The 21323-nt window shown below is 32.0% G+C and overlaps 1 protein-coding gene and 1 long non-coding RNA gene across 3 annotated transcripts; both read left to right on the forward strand.

The window, feature by feature from the left end:
- The first annotated feature begins 3463 nt into the window (after positions 1–3463).
- LOC134719608 (uncharacterized) lies at positions 3464–4910 on the forward strand. The gene is made up of 2 exons (XR_010107630.1): positions 3464–3840; positions 4544–4910. It is a non-coding gene; the product is annotated as an uncharacterized LOC134719608 (long non-coding RNA).
- Positions 4911–8059: 3149 nt separating this feature from the next.
- Positions 8060–16619, forward strand: LOC134718792 (microfibril-associated glycoprotein 4-like). 2 transcript variants are annotated; one of them, XM_063581519.1, is made up of 5 exons: positions 8061–9074; positions 10607–10731; positions 11295–11391; positions 14854–15018; positions 15636–16619. In XM_063581519.1, the coding sequence occupies exons 1-5, from the start codon at positions 8750–8752 to the stop codon at positions 15893–15895; spliced, it is 972 nt and encodes a 323-aa protein (XP_063437589.1). In that variant the 5' UTR covers positions 8061–8749; the 3' UTR covers positions 15896–16619. The 2 variants fall into 2 exon arrangements, with proteins under 2 accessions (XP_063437590.1, XP_063437589.1); XM_063581520.1 differs by lacking the exon at positions 14854–15018 and having other exon boundaries at positions 8060–9074.
- Positions 16620–21323: the final 4704 nt, after the last annotated feature.

Genomic DNA, 21323 nt, shown 5'->3' on the forward strand with positions numbered 1-21323 from the left:
AACTTTTTTTACATTTTTATTTCATTATTTTATAGTATAACATAGAAATGAGCAAAAATAGACGAGGTCATACACCAATACACCGTTATTTAGTCCATTCCTGAAAAAAAGTAATGAAGACAACTTCCTGTTTGGGTCAAGTGGCGCTGAACAAAGTTCCTCAGTAATGAGCTGAGGGAGGAAAACGTGTAGGAAGGAAACATTTTGAAAATTGTATAAATGGTTTAAATCAGTCTAATTATATACCTATATGGATTTATTTTCTTTCAGAACGTCAGGTCATTCTTTTTCAGAATCAACCCGGACGATACCATGTTTCAATGGTATATGCTCCAAGGCATAAAATAATGACCTGTGTAAGGTCATTATTTTCCTTGATAAACATGCAATCTATGATTTACTTCAAAATTTTATTCGTCTGATAGTTTTTTGTTGCCGATTTGGAAACTTATTTTCTAAAGTTCAACCGATGATAGATGTAAAAGAAACCGTCATTGTAGACCCGCAATTTAATTTTAGAAACAAATAACATGAAGTTTTGTTGATTAATCGCTATAATAAAGAAACATTATCATATAGGTCAGATGAATTTTAATGTAGACTTTCATAACATAAATCCAGATTTAACATATTCGTGTGTAAGATTTTGAAAATCTTATTGAGTCAAACTGAATAGTTTAATTGCTTAACGTCCAGTGGCAAATATTTCATGCAAATTCAGAACGATACACACTGAATAGGAATTCATACTGTCACCTACATGTATTTATATACGTCTTCTTGTCAGTTCGTAAGTTTTTAAAATTTATGTATATCTTTTACTCTATCAAATGACTAACTAATAAAATAATCTTATATTCGATTGAATAATTGAATAACATTAACGTAACTCACGAAAGGGTCGGTAGGGAGGGTATATAATTTTATCCTGATTATCTTTTCATAAAACGTATTGCTTTTCGAAAGACAATCTTTCTGAATTTTTCATTCGATTCAAGTAAAATGGTAAAATAAATAACAACTTTTCCACGATAGAAATAACATAACAAAAAGAGAAAAAAAACATACCCCCTCCCCCTTTTCCATAAGCTAAGTGATACAATAAATAACTTACAATGTGTCTTGTATTTGTCATACACCGTTATCGGATGGTAACAATACATTTGTGTCTTACTTCATGCAGTTACAGTAATATTTTTATTGTGTAGGGATAACAATTTTTTAAAGGTTTATATCTAAATTATTTAGTGAGTTTTATTTCACATTTTAAATGAGCCGCAGGGCGTATTAAAACCTGAACGCATTAGAAAGGAATATCCCACTCTAGTGTTGCCGGTAAAAAAGGATACTAAATTTTACAAATCTTTATAAAATAAATATTTTTTGACGGTATATAAGTCAGATAATGCATAATTTAAGGTTTTTCTTGTCGTAGAACACACCTCGGGGTGTCAGGATTGTTCAAAGAAAGACCTCCCTCCGGTCGGTCTTTCATTTGATCAATCCTGACACCCCTCGGGGTGTTCTACGACAAGAAAAACCTTAAAATATGCATTATCTATAACTTAAAAACCGATCTCTCATCGCTCCCATTTTCTGAAATGTCGCGTGGGAGATCTAACAAAACCCGCTTTGAGGTCACATGTGAGTGAACTGGAAGTTATGAATTTATAATGATATACAAATGAATTGACGACCTATTAATAAGCCAATCAAAAAAGTTTATGAATTATTTGGACTTACGTAAATAAAATGAATTACATCCCTTTACCTCACGATAAACTTTCAAGATCGTCCAAGACTCATTTGCACTGGTCGAAAAAGAAATACATTCGAGGTCACTCACAAGTGACCTCAAAGCGGATTTCGTTAGATCTCCCACGCGACATATCAGGAAACGGGAGCGATAAGAGATCGGTTTTTAATTAGATTGGGTTTAAACATAACTCTTTGATTTTGGGGAGAGGGAGGGCTAGGATAAAGAAAATTGTTCTGCATTTTTTTAGTTGAAATCTCTGTTCTGCCTTTATATTTTTCACTTCATTCTATCCTGCCTTTTTTTTAAATTTATCCTGACTTTTTTTACATAAATTGTCATCCTGCCTTTTTAGCATATTACCTAAAATTATGATAGAGCGAAGCAGGCCACAGCTTTTTGAGAAGCTCAAACTTTTGTAATGATTCTTTAATGTAAAGCGTGCGCGGAACTCGCCCTATTCTCCATTCCTAACTGACGGACTGCGTATTTATACATCCAGCTACCAAAACGGACCTCTTAAAATGAGGTTTACTGTCGATTATAAGAAGTCCAGAGGTGACCATATTTCTATACCCTATTACTAACGACCTGATTTATGTGAAAAACAGTGAAAGAAAAACACACATGATACATTTTTTACTAGTGTACAGAAACAAACGACATTTTTACAACGGAGTTACAGTCTTCGTAAACTTGGTCGGTAACATATCCTACGAGAAGTCGGAAATCGTACGATTTACGATCTTTTGTGAAACGATAACCTGACTTGGGACATTGACGAAGAATTGGCGGGGTTAAACTAGTTTGTTGATTTCCTTAACAACGGATCTCCTAAAGCAATATGGATGTACAATGTTCTAAATCCTAAAGAAAATTATGAAATATTAATGCCGGTATTTGGATGGTAGAGGGTCGGGGGTCCTTCATTTCTGCATTCTGAGGTCATGTTTCTCTCTCTTCAATCATTCTATATTCTTTATATGTCCGTATTATATTATTCTCCATATTTTATACTGTTTGTCCTTTATTCTTCACTTTTTCCCAATTACCCCCTACCGCGTAAATCCCATCAAAACTCATTGCAGCTTGTTCTATGGGCAATAACTTTTTGTTATAGACGATTGAAAAACACTTAATGAGGCCTTATCGTGAAATTTATTACCCAAAGAAATAATTTTATGAGATGCTAACGTCATCTGTTTAAAATGTCTTTGATTATAAAACAATTAACTGTTTCAGACATCAATATATAAGCCAGTTAAAAATACAATTGTCTGTGAAATGAGAAAAAGGAAGCATACATGAAAGTACCGTACTTGTTCCACTCGGCAATCCTCGGGTGACTCCGCTTCTCCGAGTTGTGACGTTTGGTGCGTGTTCATTACCTTCGGTCAAGATAAAGGTAGACATTTTTTTTTATCAATTAAGACTTAAGAACTGTTTTTAATAGGTTTAACGAAAATGTTAGTGTATTTGTCATATTTGTTTTACTTTTCAACACAACAGTAAAATAATACTTTAAATTTGGACTGAATATGCATTATCTGTCATTAAGGTTATTTTGCTTGTCATCATTCAATATCTAACAAGGATTGAAGAAGTGTCTTTAACAAATAATGTATCTAAAAAATAAATTTGATTTTTGATTTTTGGTGTTTAAACGCCACTTTTAAGCACCGCTTTTGGTCTTTTTTTTTTTTTTTTATGGCGGACAGTTTTTATTGGTGTTATTTATTATTTAAAAAATGAAAAATGATCTCGATGAGTTTAAACCACCAAACATAACAATTATTATAGACATCATATCTGGACAGTATGTATATACATTTTGTATACTAAAACATTTGTAGAATATTATTTAGAAATGGAGATTTCTGTCTTCATTTTCAAGTTTATGGTATCATATTCAGTGCGTGAACTGGTGACAAAATATTATCGCCCCTGTAAACAGTGGGCTCTTCTGACTAGAGGTAATCGGTAAAGAATAGCGGAAAATGGTGTACATTGTTTACGAGCGTGAAATGAGCTAACACAGACGAACTGAGACGTGTCAACGCAATGTGAATATGATAATGCACCAGGTAAATTATTAATTGTTAAGTTTATCACATCATCGTATCTTCATATGATAGGTAAATAAGTGAATTTTCGATTTTAAGGGTCGTCAGGGTTCAAACCTGGAATCATGCCAACCTTTCATTATTTTTTTTTAATACTAACCTATAGTCGGAACATCTTGATTTTCTCCCAATTTGTAAAGTTAATTATGCTGCTTGACATATATTTTTTTTGGGGAAAAAAATTGATATGCAGTCAAATGTGGCAGTTTTTAATATTTGTTGCTATGTGAAATAAAGGGAAGTAAATTAAAGTAAAAGAAGGCGCCCTTTTCAAATAGTAAACAATTTAATTCAGATGCATACTATTTTGTCAAATGATAAAGAATATCGTAGAAACTTGCTAGAAATTCATCTAATTTATAAAAGATATACAACATGACATACTGAAATCTGAAAAGGGGTAAAACCACCATACCTTGAACAAATTCAGTTAAAAAGAGGGGGGGGGGGGGGGTAAAATGCTACGAAATTTAGATTTTATTTATTTTTTGTCGACAGCCAAAAGATGATTTGACATGTAACTAACTACTTTTTCAATTTCATTGTAAAGTAAAATTGGCTTTTTTTGGGGTCTCTGTTTATTGTGGTCTGATGTTTTCAGGTTCTCTTTGGATTGCCAAATAATATTATAATCATCTAATTGAATGTTCAAATTATTTTGCAGCGATGGTGTGTATGGAAGGAAGACTGTCATAAAACCCAACAGTTCCGGATGGCCCTTTAAATAATTGCTTAACATCAATAGCGATGTAAGATTCAAGTGTTTGATTTAGCACAAGTTTAGCCAGGTTTTCCTTGTAATTGTGGCAGAAAAACCACTAGACAGTGTCATGCATTGAAAGGATATCATGCAAACGGATATTTTATGGAATGATTCTCATACATATAAAATCATATGCATAGGAATGTGGAGCTAGTGTCTTTCATGCAGCAATTTTTAATTTCCAATATAAACTCTGAAAAGACAAGAGCATAGAAATGTATACCAATGAGAAACATTCTTTGTGAATAAAATCATTCCAAAACTTAAATGTGTCATTAGTGTTGCATTATTTATCAATAGAGATAATCAGATTCCAGTAAGATTGTCCAACTGATGGTTTTTGTTTGTAATCATTTTTGTAAATCTTAGTTGTTTTGACAATCCTGGCTGTGCATGTTGCCCGGCTGCCCCTTTCAGTGTGAGACAATATTTTGTTTATGATAAACAAAATCACTGATTCAAGACTGGAGCGGACCTCTTTTAGGCAGTTAGTGCGAATCCTTTAGGTTTAAACCATTACATGCAATACGGGGGAGGGGGAAGATTTTTTTTTTACCGAGTCAAACATATTTCCTAATAATAATACATTGAGATTTAATATATACTTTGTTATATGTAGTGTGTATATTAAAGTATTGCCAACAAAATTCATCAAATTTGGGATCATAATATTGTTTAAGAAAAACCCTTACCCCCTGTACATCATAAAAGTTCATAATCTTCTGTAACACACGTGCATGGTTAATTCGGATCACATATTTTCTATTCCGATTTTATAAGAATTCGAAGGTTCATATCATTTACAATATCATTCAAAAAATTTCTGGGATTTTTTTTACTATCAACGTTTCAACCTCGAGGTTACATTGTAGTAAAAAAAAATCCAATAAAAACGTTGAATGTAAATGATATGCACCTTTAAATCTTATATTGTAGGACTCATGTTGTTCAAACATAATGTGTTGATCAATTATGTTATGATGATTTTGATAAACTTCACATTAGGTAATCTTTCACGTATATTGATTACATTATATCGAGTTGTCCCAACGATATACTTGTCGGTGTGCTCGATCATACGAATTTACCGACTTTCATATAGACAAAATGACACAACTTTGAAAAATTCTTGTGACGAAACTACATTTCGGAACACGTTAAAAATTGGATACCCAGAAAGCTAAATTATTAAGGTTTGATACATATTTTTTTCAAAAAAAAAGAAAAATATGCAGTCAAATGTGGCAGTTTTTTACACACCCCTATGTTGAACAATAGGTTGTTCAATTAACAGCATGTTTGGCAATTAAAAAATCATATATTAACACATTTAGCTTTAACATATACTTTATTTATAGTGGTTGTATAAAAGTTATATAATGGTTTTGTGTTTTAAGAGATATTCATCCCTATGCATATCGAGTTTTATGCGTAAATTGTCTCTCCTGTTTTTAGACCTTTTCTATCTCTTTCATAAGAAGAGTGACTTTTCTATTGTTCTAGTGTCACTGGAAATCCCACTGGGAAATCCCACTGTATTCATGTCAGACATATCAAAATTTAAAAAACTGTTGTTTTTTGGATATTGGTTCTGATGTGAAATAGTTTTAAAATACATTATTAAAATACCTGGTTAGATGTCAATATTATTGGTTTGCAGTTTTATTATTGTATACTCTTGATCAATTAGTTGAAAATAAGTTTAAACTGAATTAAACACCTTTCTGCTTAGGCTTAGGATAAAAGATATTCTTGATTTGTGATAGAGTTTGAAAGTATAAACCGTTGTTCTGGGATGATTTTTACTTCGCATCACGGTGCGGAGATATTAGTTTCAGTCGAAATACACGCCATCTTGAAATAATTACTTATTTACATATAGATTCTGAATGGTGGCTTTATGAACCGGCTGATAAACAGCAATTATTATAGCTATTGGCTTAAATGAGAAAAAGAATTTCAGACTCTTCTCGTCTCTGGATAATTCCGACGGTCATTTATTTATGTTGCGCATATATTGCATACTGAAATTCAATTTTGAAATATAAATTATTGATACTCGTTTGCTTTGTTAATCTGCAATATGCACGATTTGTTTTGCAAAATAATGTTTTATAACAATGCATTATCTGTATTTTATAACTTACGCCAATCTAGGCTCACCCGAGAGAGGCACACCTCCAGAATCGTGTCTATTTGTATATGTTTTAATTTTCAACCAGTAAAGTGAACAAAATGTTAAAAGCATGGGTGTAAAACGCACACTCTTAAAGTAAAATATATCTGATATCAATCAATATCTAAAACATACGTTTTCCGATACTAAATAAACAATCCACATCGACAAACATAATCTTAAATGGGGATAGAGCGAAGCAGTCCACAGCTTTTTGAAAGCTCAAACTTGTCGGTGTTTGTGTAAGCCAAGACTCCTTGTTGCAGACCCAACTTTGACCTATAATGGTTTACTTTTTCAAATTGTGAACTGGATGGAGAGTTGTCTCATTGTCACTCACATCACATCTTCCTGTATTTATAAGGTTTCTCTTCGGAATTTTGTTCTTGAAATAAGTTCTGAAAAGTTTCAATTGATTAAATTTATAATGTTAGATTTTGTTTTGTTATGTTTTGTTGTAGGTTTTCTTTGATGATTTTTTTTCTTTTCTTCTTTGCTTGTTTGTTTCATTTCTTTTCTTTTTACTTTCCTTGACCTAATGATTGGTTTATCTATCGCTTGGGTGCTTTAGTGTAAATTGTTCAATATTATCTCACACGCTGGTGTATGTGCAAAAGACAGTCCTTCTTATGCAGATATATACATGTGTTGATATTATGGATTTAGTCGCAATTAGTGTTTAAGAGGGAGAGAACAGAACACAATTGTAATTTTCCAATCAGTTTAAAGAACCATTCAAACACTTCATAAAGTCTTTTATTCCGTAATTTCATTATAGCCAATGTCAATACTTAAGCACTGTACAACAATTGGCCGTTTCAGAATCTAAAGCATCATGGGTAATTTCATTGTTCGTACCAAAAAGTGAAAATAACGTTACGTCATTGGTTGAATTTCCATTGTTTATAACGTTTTAAACCAATCAAAACGCTTTGGTGTACGCTTTTGAAAAGTTTACCCAGGATGCATTAGATTCTGAAACGGTGAATTAACGTGTGTTTAAGATAGACGTATAACTGGAGGCATGTAATTTGAAAATGGCATGCTTTGACCAACGCTTTAGTGCATTACATGTGCCAGTGGAGCCCGAGGTAATACTTACTGAGATCACTCTAGTTTTTGATGTGGTTCTTGTTGCTCAGTCTTTAGTTTTCTATGTCGTGTTTTGTTTACTATCGCTTGTCTTTTGGTCTATTTTCTTTTCTATCCGTGACCTTGTCAGTTTATTTTCGACTGATGAATGTGTATGTCCCTTTGGTACCTGTCGCCCCCCCCCCCCTTAGGCATCAGCTTAGTTTGATTTTTTCAAATCACGATTAAATGAATATAAAGAATGCACTTACTATGATAGTCAAAAACGTGTTATGACTAATTTTGCTCCTCCCACTTGTTATAATTTGTGTTTTATTGACAGATTGACTATCTTTTCTCCTCCCACTTCTAATAATTTGTGTTTTATTGACTCATTGACTAACTCTGCTCCTCCCGCTTCTGATAATTTGTGTTTTATTGACTGATTGACTAACTTTGCTCCACCCGCTTCTAATAATTTGTCTTTTATTGGCTGATTGGCTAACTTTGCTACTCCCACTTCTAATAATATATATAAGCGAGCATGTAAGGTAAAATAATACTTGTTCTCTGTTGTCTACTGGAACTTATGAAATATTTTTGTTTTTTAAGCTTAGAGTAGATACATGACATTTTATACACTATGTTATGGAACAACTTATGAATGGACATGTACAATGAACATTCTGAGGTCTATATAATAATTATTATCCTAGTTAATGAACCGTTTACAATTCCAAGCATTTTTTAACATAATTGGATAATATAATTCTTAGGTTATTTCAGGTGTACCAGAGTAAGAGAAACTTGTAGATCTTTTATCAAGAGTAACTCATCGCTAAATAATATTTCACCGTATAATGGCAAACATGTTCTGTACACTATATTATTCTTTGATGAGAGTTATGATTTGCGACCAGATATATTCCATTTATGCTGAGATTCAAAAGGGAAAGTTCCTGATGGACAAGAACATCAATATATCATTAGCTGGAAGTCCTACTAAAGTATACAAAGAAGAAATATCTCTCATAGAATGTAGTCTACGGCTTCTTAATAACGATGAAATTTGTGTCGCAAGTTATGATACAGTAACGGATATGTGTATGCTGTATACGTCTTGTTTCTCTCTTTTAATCGATGTTTCAAATACAGAAACCACTCTTATTCACAGAGACTTATCAGGTATGTTTACTAAAGAAAACGCAAAGGAAAGTTACAAGTACATGAATGATATCAATACTTCGATTTGTTAATTTAAATGTAATCTCATGTTTTTATTTACCATATTTTCTCTTTTCGAATATTTTGTTATCTGAACGTATTTTAAAACAACACATTAGAACAGTAGAATTAATTCATATGTCTTTCTAGGTAATATTCACTAACGGTGACATGATTGTTTTATGTTCTCTTATTGTTCTTGCTAACAAATATGTTGAGGAAAAATTAGCAATCTGCCAAGATATATCTCACGAATTTACTTAACTTCCACCAGCATTAATATTAAACATATATATTGAAACACATACTTTTGTTTTAAATTATTGTTCTGTGTTTTCTTATATACTTTGCATTGCTGGTTCTTCGGATTAGCCAACGACAAAAAGTATCAAAAAAGCTTTAAATGATCTCGTAAAAACTGTCAAGTGCAGCATGTTCAAGATTAAGCCGTTCTTGAGTCATGTCCTTTCGTATTCTTATATGCAATCGAGTGCATCATATGTGTCAAATGGACACGTTGTCTACTTATATTTTCATTAGCAGTTCGATATAGTTTGCTGTAGGATATACATAGAACCTTGATTTTCTCAGGTGAAATTATTTAATGAAAACAATAAAAAAACTTTCCATAGCCAAACCCATCACTTTGCGCATAAACTCACCATAGATACCAGGACAAAATTTAGTGTATACAACAGACGCGCGTTTCGTCTACAAAAGACTCACCAGTGATTGACGCTCGAATCCAAAAAAAGTAAAAAAAGGCCAAATAAAGTACGGAGTTGAAGAGCATTGAGGACCAAAATTTCTAAAAGTTTTGCCAAATACAGCTGAGGTTATCTATTTCTAAGGTAGAAAACCCTTAGTATTTCAAATAATTAAAAATGTGTCAACAGTACTGTAAATATTTTAATATAACCATATCAATGACAATTCATGTCAGCACAAAAAGCACAAAAAGTGCTTACTGATTGGCTTGTGATACCCTCGGGGAAATAAATCTCCACTCCTTAGTTACCTTCTTTTTTGCCTGCCCATAACGATTGCATATTTCGGTAAATAAATATCGCAATGGAATAAATTTTCACCCTGTTCTCGTCAAAACGCAAATTAATATCTTATGCCATCAATGGTAAAAAAAACAAAAGCATACATTAAAACAACGATAAACAGGGGCGGCAATAATGATTAGTTACCTGAAAAGATTTTCTGTCTTGGATCAAGTGCAAAACTGCAATTTGTGTATGATTACTCTTAATCTGATGCTGAAAATGAGAATGGTTATTGCAAATGCAGAGTAAATGTCATATTTTCAAAAAGAGCAATTAAGAGCACGTGAAAAGTTATAACTCAACAACGTTTGATTCAGTTTTTGTTTTGTCAAAACAATATATTGATGTTGTTCAAATATTTAACATATGGTCATCTTTTTTATGAGAATATAAAACTACCCTATAATGAGATAATTGATCTTATGATATATTGTTTAATAGATCTACGCCCACGTGACTGCAATGACATCCACCCTGGAAGTTTATCAGGGGTATATACCATATACCCAACAGATGAACAGTTTGATGTTTATTGTGACATGGATACAGCTGGACCAGGATGGACTGTAAGTATAAATTACAACTATTCTGAAGTAAACAAGAAAAAGACGGAAGATACCATTCGGACATTCAAAACTCTTAAATATAAAATTAACTAACAAATACATTATAAACACAAAAAAGAAACCCGACGAAAAGACTTATAATTTCTATCATGTTCGTCTGAACAAAACGTTTGGTATGTCAAAAAATAGCATGTGTCACTTAGTGTCTCTTTTTATTCGTTCATACTTTTTTTCGATATTTTGTAAAATGTTTGTTCTATGATTGCCAGTTACAATCATTCCATTCATATGAATATTAAATACATCCTACATCAATAACAAACAAAAATACACGTACATTTCATTAAATAAAAAAACTTCTTTACACCAAAAGTGTACCAACAGAGTTGACATGTTGAATAACCACTAAAAATTATATTTTACACTTTTAGTTATCATCTTTGTGCTATTACCGATAGCGACACTTTTACCGAGTGCTACCATAATTTGTCTGCTAAATCGAAAAAAATAAGATATTTAAATTATGTTGCTTTAATGTATTTACTACTTCTTCATATTAACAGGTTTTCCAAAGGAGAACAGATGGAACGATCGACTTTTATCAGGGATGGTTTGAGTTTGAGATAGGATTCGGAAATTTGGAAACAGAATTTTGGTTGGGTAAATTTCTTTTTGAATATCTGCTTAAGATGGTACCCAACACTTTCACTAAAATTAATTTGGCTCGTTTAATGTTCATAAAATTTTGACAAATTATTTACTTTGACCCTTTTACAAAAATATAAAAAAAATCAAAAAATTTGAACCAAGCGTTTTATCACAAAAAATAAACTGGTTATATAGCAGTTAGACATACACTAATTTTGATCATTGTGAAGCTTTATATTGCCTTCACAAAACAACGTAATTAAATCGTTAAGCTGATATTACAGAGTTATCTCCCTGTAGTGTTAGGTACCACCTTAAAAGTTTTTGTTTTAACTTTTCTTTCATCATTGTTTGTGATAGCAATTTCATCTCAGTCTTTATAAACTTTCCAAAATACAGTATTCTTAGAATTTATATACTTTGATTGTTACTTGTCTGAACAAAATCAGAAATAGTATATATTAGATAAGCCTTTGATTTTCTGTCCTAAAAATTGTTGTATTAAAAATTTACTTTTAATATTTTGGATTAATTTTTTACTTAAAAATTATTGTAATAGTAAGGTACTTGTTTATTACAGTACTTGATTTGTACTAAATATTTTGGTACAGAAATAATACAATATTCCATGTTTGAAAATGATAATTTTAAGACATTTGAAATAGAAAAACTTTCAAAATGCTGAAAATGTAACAGAAGTAACCAAAAATCTGTAATACATAAATTTCAAGTACAAGTTAAGTACTGTAAAATACAGGTACCTAAATATTACAATAATTTTAAAGTCACAAAATAGTACTGATTATTAAGTAAATTTCCAGTACTACATATTTTTAGTATAGAAATAGTACCTAATGCAAAATTATCTGCCTCGAAAATCATTGTTTGTCGTAATACGTATCCTGAGGCAGACAAATATGTACCTTTTATGTTATAAAATAGCTAGATAGGTAACCCGATATAACATTTCTTTCAAATGTTACTCAAGTTGGAGACGATTAAAGTTGATTCAAATGGTGAAAATTTCAATTGCTTCTTATTAAGCTGATAATCTATCTTACAACTATATTTTGGGTAAACCCTTTTAAGAATAAACGTTACGGTAGTGAATTACGTGGTCTATTTTAAACACGTTGTCCAATGAATACAAGAAAACCCTGTCAAACTACGCAATTGATGTCATTTCTGTCAATATGACGTTATTTGATTCAATGCAAAGGACCTTACAAAAATTTTGAATACTATCTAAGGAAGTATATATGTATATTATTAGAAATGAGGATGGAAATGGGGAGTGTGTCAAAGAGACAACAACCCGACAATAATAATATAATTTGTAGGTTATTTCAGGTGTACCAGACTGAGAGATAATTGCAGAGTAACTCATTGCTCAATAATATTTCACCGTATAATGGCAAACATGTTCTGTACACTATATTGTTCTTTGATAAGAGTTATGATGCGCGACCAGATTTATTCCATTTATGCTGAGATTCAAAAATATATCCTTATTATTCTTTATTTTGTTATGAAAATTTCTATTGGCATATTCTAACAGGTGATGTTTAAGAGCCTAACGCAGACTGCCGACAAGGAACATATGTTTGTATAAAGTTTGGATTGACAAAGTTTTTGGCCCAATTAATCACGTTAATATGAGGATCTTGACAGGTTTTACGGAATAGAAAATAATGAACAAAAAGTGCGGAAAAAGGATTAAAAAACAGAGAAAAAGAAAATTTTACCCAAAAAAATAAAAGCCCGAAAAAAAATGAGGTGCAAATATACAAAGAATAGAAAAAAATAGGCACACCTAATGATGAATAGAGAACAATAAACTATAAAAATTAAAGGATACAGAAATGAAGAACTCCCCATTCAGACCCTCTATTATGTGTTTTTATCCACAAGCTACACCCTGTACAAATCAACATACCTCAATACTGGACAAATTAAGTTTCAAAATGTATTTTAAATTAAATCCTTCACTTAAAGATCTATTGTATATTGTATGTAAAATTGAGAATTTGAAATGAGGAATGTGTCAAAGAGACAACAACCGGACCATAGAAAAAAACCAGGCGGAAGGTCACCAGCAGGTTTTCCACAAGAAACTAAAATCAAAATAATACAAGACAAACAACGGCCAGAGGCTCCTGACTTGGGACTGGCAAAAATGCGACGGGGTTAAACATGTTTATCAGATCTAAACCCTCCCCCTTTACCTCAAGCCGGTGTAGAAAAGTAAATGCATAACAATACGCACATTTAAAATTCAATTCAGGATAGGTACAAGTCTGACGTCAGAAAATGTAATCATAGAAAATAAACAAAATGACAATAATACGTAAACAACAACTGACTACTAGCAGTTAACTGACATGCCAGCTCCAGAATTCAATTAAACTGATTGAAAGATCATGATTTAATCATATAAATATCAGGCAGAATCCTTCCCTTTAGGTGTTTAGTATCATACTAGCATAACATATATGAGAAGAACACAACCCGTGTCATGCCAACAACTGGTTTTTGAATAAATGTGTTTAGTTACGATGCAAAGACCCTATAAGTGAATCAATATTAACGCCAAAATAAGCAATCTTTAATGACCTGACAACAGTATCGTAACTATATCCCTTATATGTGCTTGTATTTTTTCTAATTTTGGGCCTCCACAAATTCGCTTGGTAATGAACATGGGGTGCGTGTTTTGCTTTGCTTCTTGTCGATCTCGTTAGCTTACCCTATATTCAAATAATGTTTACATCTTGTTCTTCCGGTATGTTAATACACCACTGTCCAAAGTTAGAACAGGTATGAGTGCTCACTCATATATTTCACTCCGCCACATTTGTATGAGACTGTCCCAAGTTATGAGCACGTACTTTTATAGTTTTTTATTCTTTAATCGTGTAAAGCATAAATCATGCAGTTAGTTGAAACTGATAACATTTTCTGCATAAAACCGCGTTTTCTGTATAAAACAACTAAATGTGTTTCCTTGAACTTATTTAGCCGTATTTAGGAAAACTGTTTGGGACTTTGGATCCTCAATGCACTTCAACTTTGTACTTGATTGGCTTCATCAATATTTTGATATGAGCGTCACTGATGAGTCTTATGTAGACGAAACGCGCGTCTGGCGTACTAAATTATAATCCTGGTACCTTTGATAACTATATTCAGCGTATGGTCTAGAATTCATATTACTTGGTAGGAATATGTTAAGCTGCGTGATTATTACTGTGGATTCACAATTATTCGTTAGATACTAATTTTCGTGAATTTCGTGGGTATAGGTAAACCACGAAATTCAATGTTCAACGAATGACCAATTTCCTAAGGTTTTAAATACAGACTTCAGTAAAATCCCGAATATGCAAGTTTTCCATAATCCACAAAAATAGATACCCCCGAAAATTAATGAATCCACAGAATTCAATAATTGCATTTTATTTCGTTGTCGAACAGGAAATAAATATGTGCACCTTCTTACCTCTATTGGAAAGAAAACACTTTACATCTGTCTTGAAGATTTTGAAGGAAATTCGAGATATGCAGAGTATAGTGACTTCAGTATAGGAGATGCCACAACAAATTACACTTTGAATGTTGACGGATACAATGGAACTGCAGGTGAACATTAAATTATACGTGTTGGGAATTTTAAGTATGTATTTGCACAGGGGTGATGTATGTAGGTTATAAAATGTTTATCCTGACGTCGAACCCAGTCTCGCTTCTTTTGGATTTCATGGGACAATCTCAGATTTTGTTTGCTTTATTGTTTTTTTCTTCTTGGTCGATTTGAGAGATTTGAAAATTGATAACCTCTGACTCCTTAATGATACTAGTTCCCTTTTGTACTCTGTTTGAATAAAACCAACTAGTTGGGTACAGCATATTTTATTTCAAACAAAAGTATTTTGCAATGCATTGATCTTAAGTGTAATACACTGTTCGATAAAAAGGTATTAACTGTGACGTAAAATTGGAACCTGTATGGAAAGCTTTAACGTATTTTTCCCTCATGAATCGGGTCTTTTTTTTAGAATTGCTCGCTATTTTATCAGATAATAGAAAAAAGGGATAATTGATACTACTAAATACATTACAATTGTCTTTATTTTTTTTTTGTATTGGTGAATTTTCATTTGAATTCTTTTGTGTTTACATTCGCAGGAGATAGTCTAACGATTAATGTTTTGTATTGGTGAATTTTCATTTGTATTCCTTTGCCTTTACATTCGCAGGAGATAGTCTTACGATCAATGGTACTAGAGACCACAACGGCATGATGTTTTCGACTAAAGATAGAGATAACGACAGATACACTGACTACGACTGCGCACAAAAGTATAAGGGGGCGTGGTGGTTCAATGCGTGTCATTGGGCAAATTTGAATGGAGCATATTTAGGTGGCCCGCATTTGACTTTTGCCGATGGTATCGAATGGTATACATGGAAAGGATATCGATATTCGCTGAAGTCTACTAAAATGATGTTTAAATGACACTAAAATTGACGGTGTTTCATCTTTCCTTTTAAAGTCCCTAACGACATTTAACCAGTCATGGGGCAAATTACATTGCAATGTAATGCATAATATTACAATTGATTTGACAAATCCATGCATTAATTTACAATTACAATTACATGGATTTAGCAAAGTAATGCATTAATTACAGTTAATTTTGTAAAATAATTGCATTTAACTACATATTACATTTGTAAATTTTATTATCAAGTTAAAAGAAACATCGCATTGTTTCGAAAAAACAACATGAATACCCTAAAGATTATAACATATGCAGTAACTGTTCCATGTATTGAATGTAAGTAATCATGTACAAAGTTTATTCAGTACCACGATTGCATTTTAATATCATAAGGATTTAAAAGGTTTCATCATGAATGATATTTCTGACTATCCGACTGCTTTGGTTTTGATATTTCAAGGTAAACTATCTGTGTATCTCTTAAAAACAAATTACAGAGATGCAGTTTAATACTAATTATTTCTGAATGCTAACTTTACTTTTATAAATATATTCATTTATTTGTTTTAATTTCAATCAAAATTTTAACTCAGCATTTCTTTCCTAAATTTGTCTTATTATATAATAAACATACATGTAGAGCTTAGTTTATGAACAATAGTCAAAATGTGTACAGATTAATTGTAAAACAAACTAATTAGTGTTTTGTGATAATGTTCAATCGTCTTTTATTATAATTATAACAAGGTATCCATTAATCTTTTGACAGCAATGTAACGCTTTTATAGTAATTCTATTAAAATATCTGTTTATGCAGGAAGATGTATAAAATTAAATAAAAAAAAACTTCAATCTGGTATACTGTGTTGTGTTATTCATTAAGAATTGCAATTTGGACATTCTAGTTGTTATACCACTTTGTTTTTTTAAGTTTTACCTGGGACAAGGCTTAATCTTCTAATTCCCAAATAAAAGTGATTTATGTAAAGGGTGAAAAATAAATATTTAATTGAGAATTAATATGCAACTGATTATGTTCTTAGTTATTCAAGAAATCTTAAATTCTGCTTCAGTTAACTTTTGAATACAAGTAAACACAAATATTTATATACGACCTTATGAAAGAATCCAAGCATAAGCAGACGTTCAAATATAAGTAAATATGACATTAAAAGACCTCCGAGAAAAATCAGAATGTCAAGATCTCCCATTATCTTTTATCGCAGTACGGGTAAATTATGACATTGAGATTGGTTTAACGCCGTCACGTGGTGACCCCTATAAATCCGTAGGGGTTAATTACGTCACGTTAATTTTGGCGTCATTTTTCGATGTTGTTGGGTTTCATTGTTTATTTGTTCTACAAAAAAGAACAGAAAAAGTCCCGCGTGCGTTTTACGGCTCACTTCTGACCCCGTACAGACCATAGAGAGCAAATAAAATCCATTGAAAATTTGGACTTCGGCTTACCCCTATGGATTTTTTACTAATCCCCTGGATCCGAAGTGGGTCAGTAGTGAACCATATAACTTATTATATACATTAGCATCAATAATGTCAATTACAACTTTTGATTAAACGTTTATCCAAATATCCAAAAACTCTTGCAGTAGATAAAACAACACATCAAGTGCACGATAATGAGCAAGATTTGATGCTGCAATCAACCCTTGTTTCTGATGGGGTTTTTGTTTCTCAGTCTTTAGTTTTCGATGTTATGTTTTGTAAACTGTGGTTGATCTTTTTGTTCGTATTTGTGTTAGGCGTTTTTCAACTTTGTGTAACATTTTCACTGATTTACTTGGGTCTCTTGACATCATAAATAAACGTCATAACATGGCAACATTGATGATTCTAAATCAGAAAACAATGTATTACATGTAAACGTAAACATTCATCTAAATTGACCGTTTTTTTTAATTTTATAAGTCCAGCATATAACTATAGTCTCTTATAACGATAAAAAAATGAAAAGAAAACTGGCTATTATTATTTTTATTATTATGGCTATGAAGTCTCAAAGAATTAAAAACTACGAAACAAGGCACCATGGAAACGCTGTCGTCTGACGTATCGTTTGTGCTTTTATCATCAGATATAACAACAACCATCTCAGGTACACAGTCATATCATCGCACATTTTGGACTAACACCGTTTAATAACTCTGAACAAAACTGTTTTCTTTCTAAACGTTAAATTTAAAACTGGAAAAATTATAACAATTTTATGCCCAATTTACAAATAACTGAACACCGGCAGCAAAGATTATTTGAATTGTAAAGCACCACATCCTATTTACAGATTGAATGTAAATTTTACGGGATGAAATATGCCAGTGAAACAAAAAGAAAGATATACGTCGAATGTATGTTTTATGTTTGATGAGACTGTTATTAAAGTGAGAGGGTTAGCGATATAGAACCAGGTTTAATCCACCATTTTCTACATTTGAAAATGCCCGTACCAAGTCAGGAATATGACAGTTCTTGTCTATTCGTTTTTGATGCGTTTTGTTATTTGATTTTGCCATGTGATTATGGACTTTCCGTATTGATTTTCCTCTGAGTTCAGTATTTTTGTGATTTTACTTTTTATTTGAGTGCATATCATCGAAAAATTATCCGCCACAAGATTAAGATGGTACCGAACACATTGACTAGAATTATTCTAGCTCGTCTAATGTTCATAAAATGTGGACAAACTGTGATCCTTTGACAAAATTATAAAAAATTCAATAAAATTGAAAAACACACTTTATTGGACAAATTTTATTGGATATAAAGTAGTTTGAAAAACACTTATTTTAATCATAATAAGAACCCTAATATTTCATTTACAATAGATAGTGATTAAAACCATCAGCTGATTTTAAGAGAATTATCTCCCTGTAGTGTCATGTAGCACTTTAATGTCCTCATCACCTCTAGATAATAAAATGAAGACTACTAGATGTGAGAACTGAGATGTTCAATACCAATTGGTGAAATGACAAAATTGATGGTATAGATATTTTATTTATCCTTCTAGCAATTTGGACAATTTAACGAATAACTAAAACAGTGATCACCCACACTACCACGGCTATGATCTTCAACATTGTAAATCAAATGTCCGTCGTGATGCCTCTACATACCACTTTTCCATTAGAACGGAAGATGTTGTTTATTCATTACATCAGATCCACAGGACGAAGCTATATGTACTAACCTTTTCGAAACTTCATTCTCTATGTCTATGAATCTAATACAAACGTCTAGTTGTCATCTCATAAATTGTATGAAACGGACCATTAAGACCAGTTGATATTGGAAAAGATGTAATGTTGAAAGTAAATGAAAAAAAAACACCTCCAAAATTAAAAAAAAAATGAAAAATCCCTAATTTTTAAAATGGCAAATTCAAAAGCTCAAACACATCGAATGATGAAAATAAACTGTCATATTCCTGACTTGGTACAGAAGTTGTCTTATGTAGAAAATGGTGAATTAAACTTTGTTATATGGCTAGCTAAACCTCTCATTTCGAAGACATTCACATAGAATTTCATCATACTGACATCAATGTGTTGTTAGCAAAGCAGAAGGACATATTAAAAGGTAACTAGACACGTCAAAACTTGGGACACATCAATGTCACAATCATAATCACAATGAAAACACACATATTTGCCAATAAAGACAGGCAAAATGGCATTTAAGCATATACGCAAAGATTAAAGACCAAAATACAGAAAATGATTATAGCATAATAACACAACGGCGGGTAATATAATTACAGAGCCAAGCCAGATCAATATTACAAAAAAACCGAAGTAAATAAACTCATCTTTACTAAATTTAGTATATACGCCAGACGCGCGTTTCGTCTAAAAAAGACTCATCAGTGACGCTTTAATCCAAAAAAGTTTAAAAATGCCAAATAAAGTACGAAGTTGAAGAGCATTGAGGGCCAAAATTCCAAAAAGTTTTGCCAAATACAGCTAAGGTAATCTATGCCTGAGGTAGAAAAGCCTTAGTATTTAAAAAAATCGAAATGTTGTTAACAGTAAATTTAGAAATATAACCATATCAATTACACAGTAAAGTTTAACAATAAACAAATATAAAAAGAAAACTATAACACGTAATTAATTTTATTAAACCAGTATCTAGAATCATGTATCACTTGTGAAGTTGATAAGGAATTGTATTCATTGCTTTGTATATCTTTCGATGAAATTTTAAAGAAGAAGGACGAGACATCGACTTTCTGCTCAGATACTGTTGACGTTGTATAAAGTAGCAGCTGCAAGCACTTGAAAACAGAATGAGTTGGGAAATGTACATCCCATATGGAGGTGAAACTGGTGAGGTGGGGATATTAATATCGAAACTAAAGTCGTCTCGTTTGTCATATATTCTGGTACTGAGATGACCGCTTATATCACACTTGAGGTATAAGTCTTAAAATGAGGCAGAACAAGCAGTGAGTGTTGTTTTTTAATTTCTTATTCTTGAAGATATACTAATAGAACCCAATCAGAAAGGTTTGTATTTTTAATGGAAAAACATCATCAATATATATGAATGTAAAATTACCTTTTTTGGATTCGAGCATCACTGGTGAGTCTTCTGTAGACGAAACGCGCGTCTGGCGCAAAAACAAATGTACATCCTGGTATCTATGATGTGCTTATTTACAACCACTTGGTTGATGCCATTGCTGGTGGAGCTTTCATTCCCCGAGGGTATCACCAGAACAGTAGTCAGCACTTTTTTTTTACATGAATTATCATTGATATGGTCATAATTATGAATTAACTGTTCATACAACTTTGAATTTATGAAATACTAAGACTTTTCTGTCTCATGATCAAATTACCTTATCTGTATTTGGCAAAACTTTTAGGAATATTTAGTCCTCGATTTTTTCTATTCGGGCGTCACTGATGAGTATTGTGTACACGAAACGCGCGTCTAGCGCAAATTCAAATTTGACTCCTGGTATCTATGATAAGTTTATTTATATGATACGATTTCCTTGATCTTCTTGTTATGACAAGTATCTGAAGAAAACATGACTGATACGAAGAGGTCGGCAAAAAGAGGTGCACAGTTTGTTACAAAGATAATGCCAACTTGATTTGAAACAGTATATCTCCAAATTAGACACATTAGTTGCCAATAAAAAACTCCAGCATACTGATCACTTGTTCCTCGGTGTGTCATTTTATCCTTTTTTTTTTCACCATAAACAAAATATGCCATATGGTATCACAAAACAATATGTTTGAATACTATGCTATCATTTGTGTACTCAAGAGCACTGTGGATTTCTTATTTTGGACGATTTTCAGTTTCACATGAGAGATTGTGGTTTAAATGGTTTAAACAGTAAAGGTGTTGATAGAATCAATTTCCGAGAAATGATCCCTTCTTATTTTTCCTAGATAGATAACAAAG

Source organism: Mytilus trossulus, chromosome 5, assembly GCF_036588685.1.
Source record: "Mytilus trossulus isolate FHL-02 chromosome 5, PNRI_Mtr1.1.1.hap1, whole genome shotgun sequence".
In the NCBI taxonomy this organism is placed as follows: domain Eukaryota; kingdom Metazoa; phylum Mollusca; class Bivalvia; order Mytilida; family Mytilidae; genus Mytilus; species Mytilus trossulus.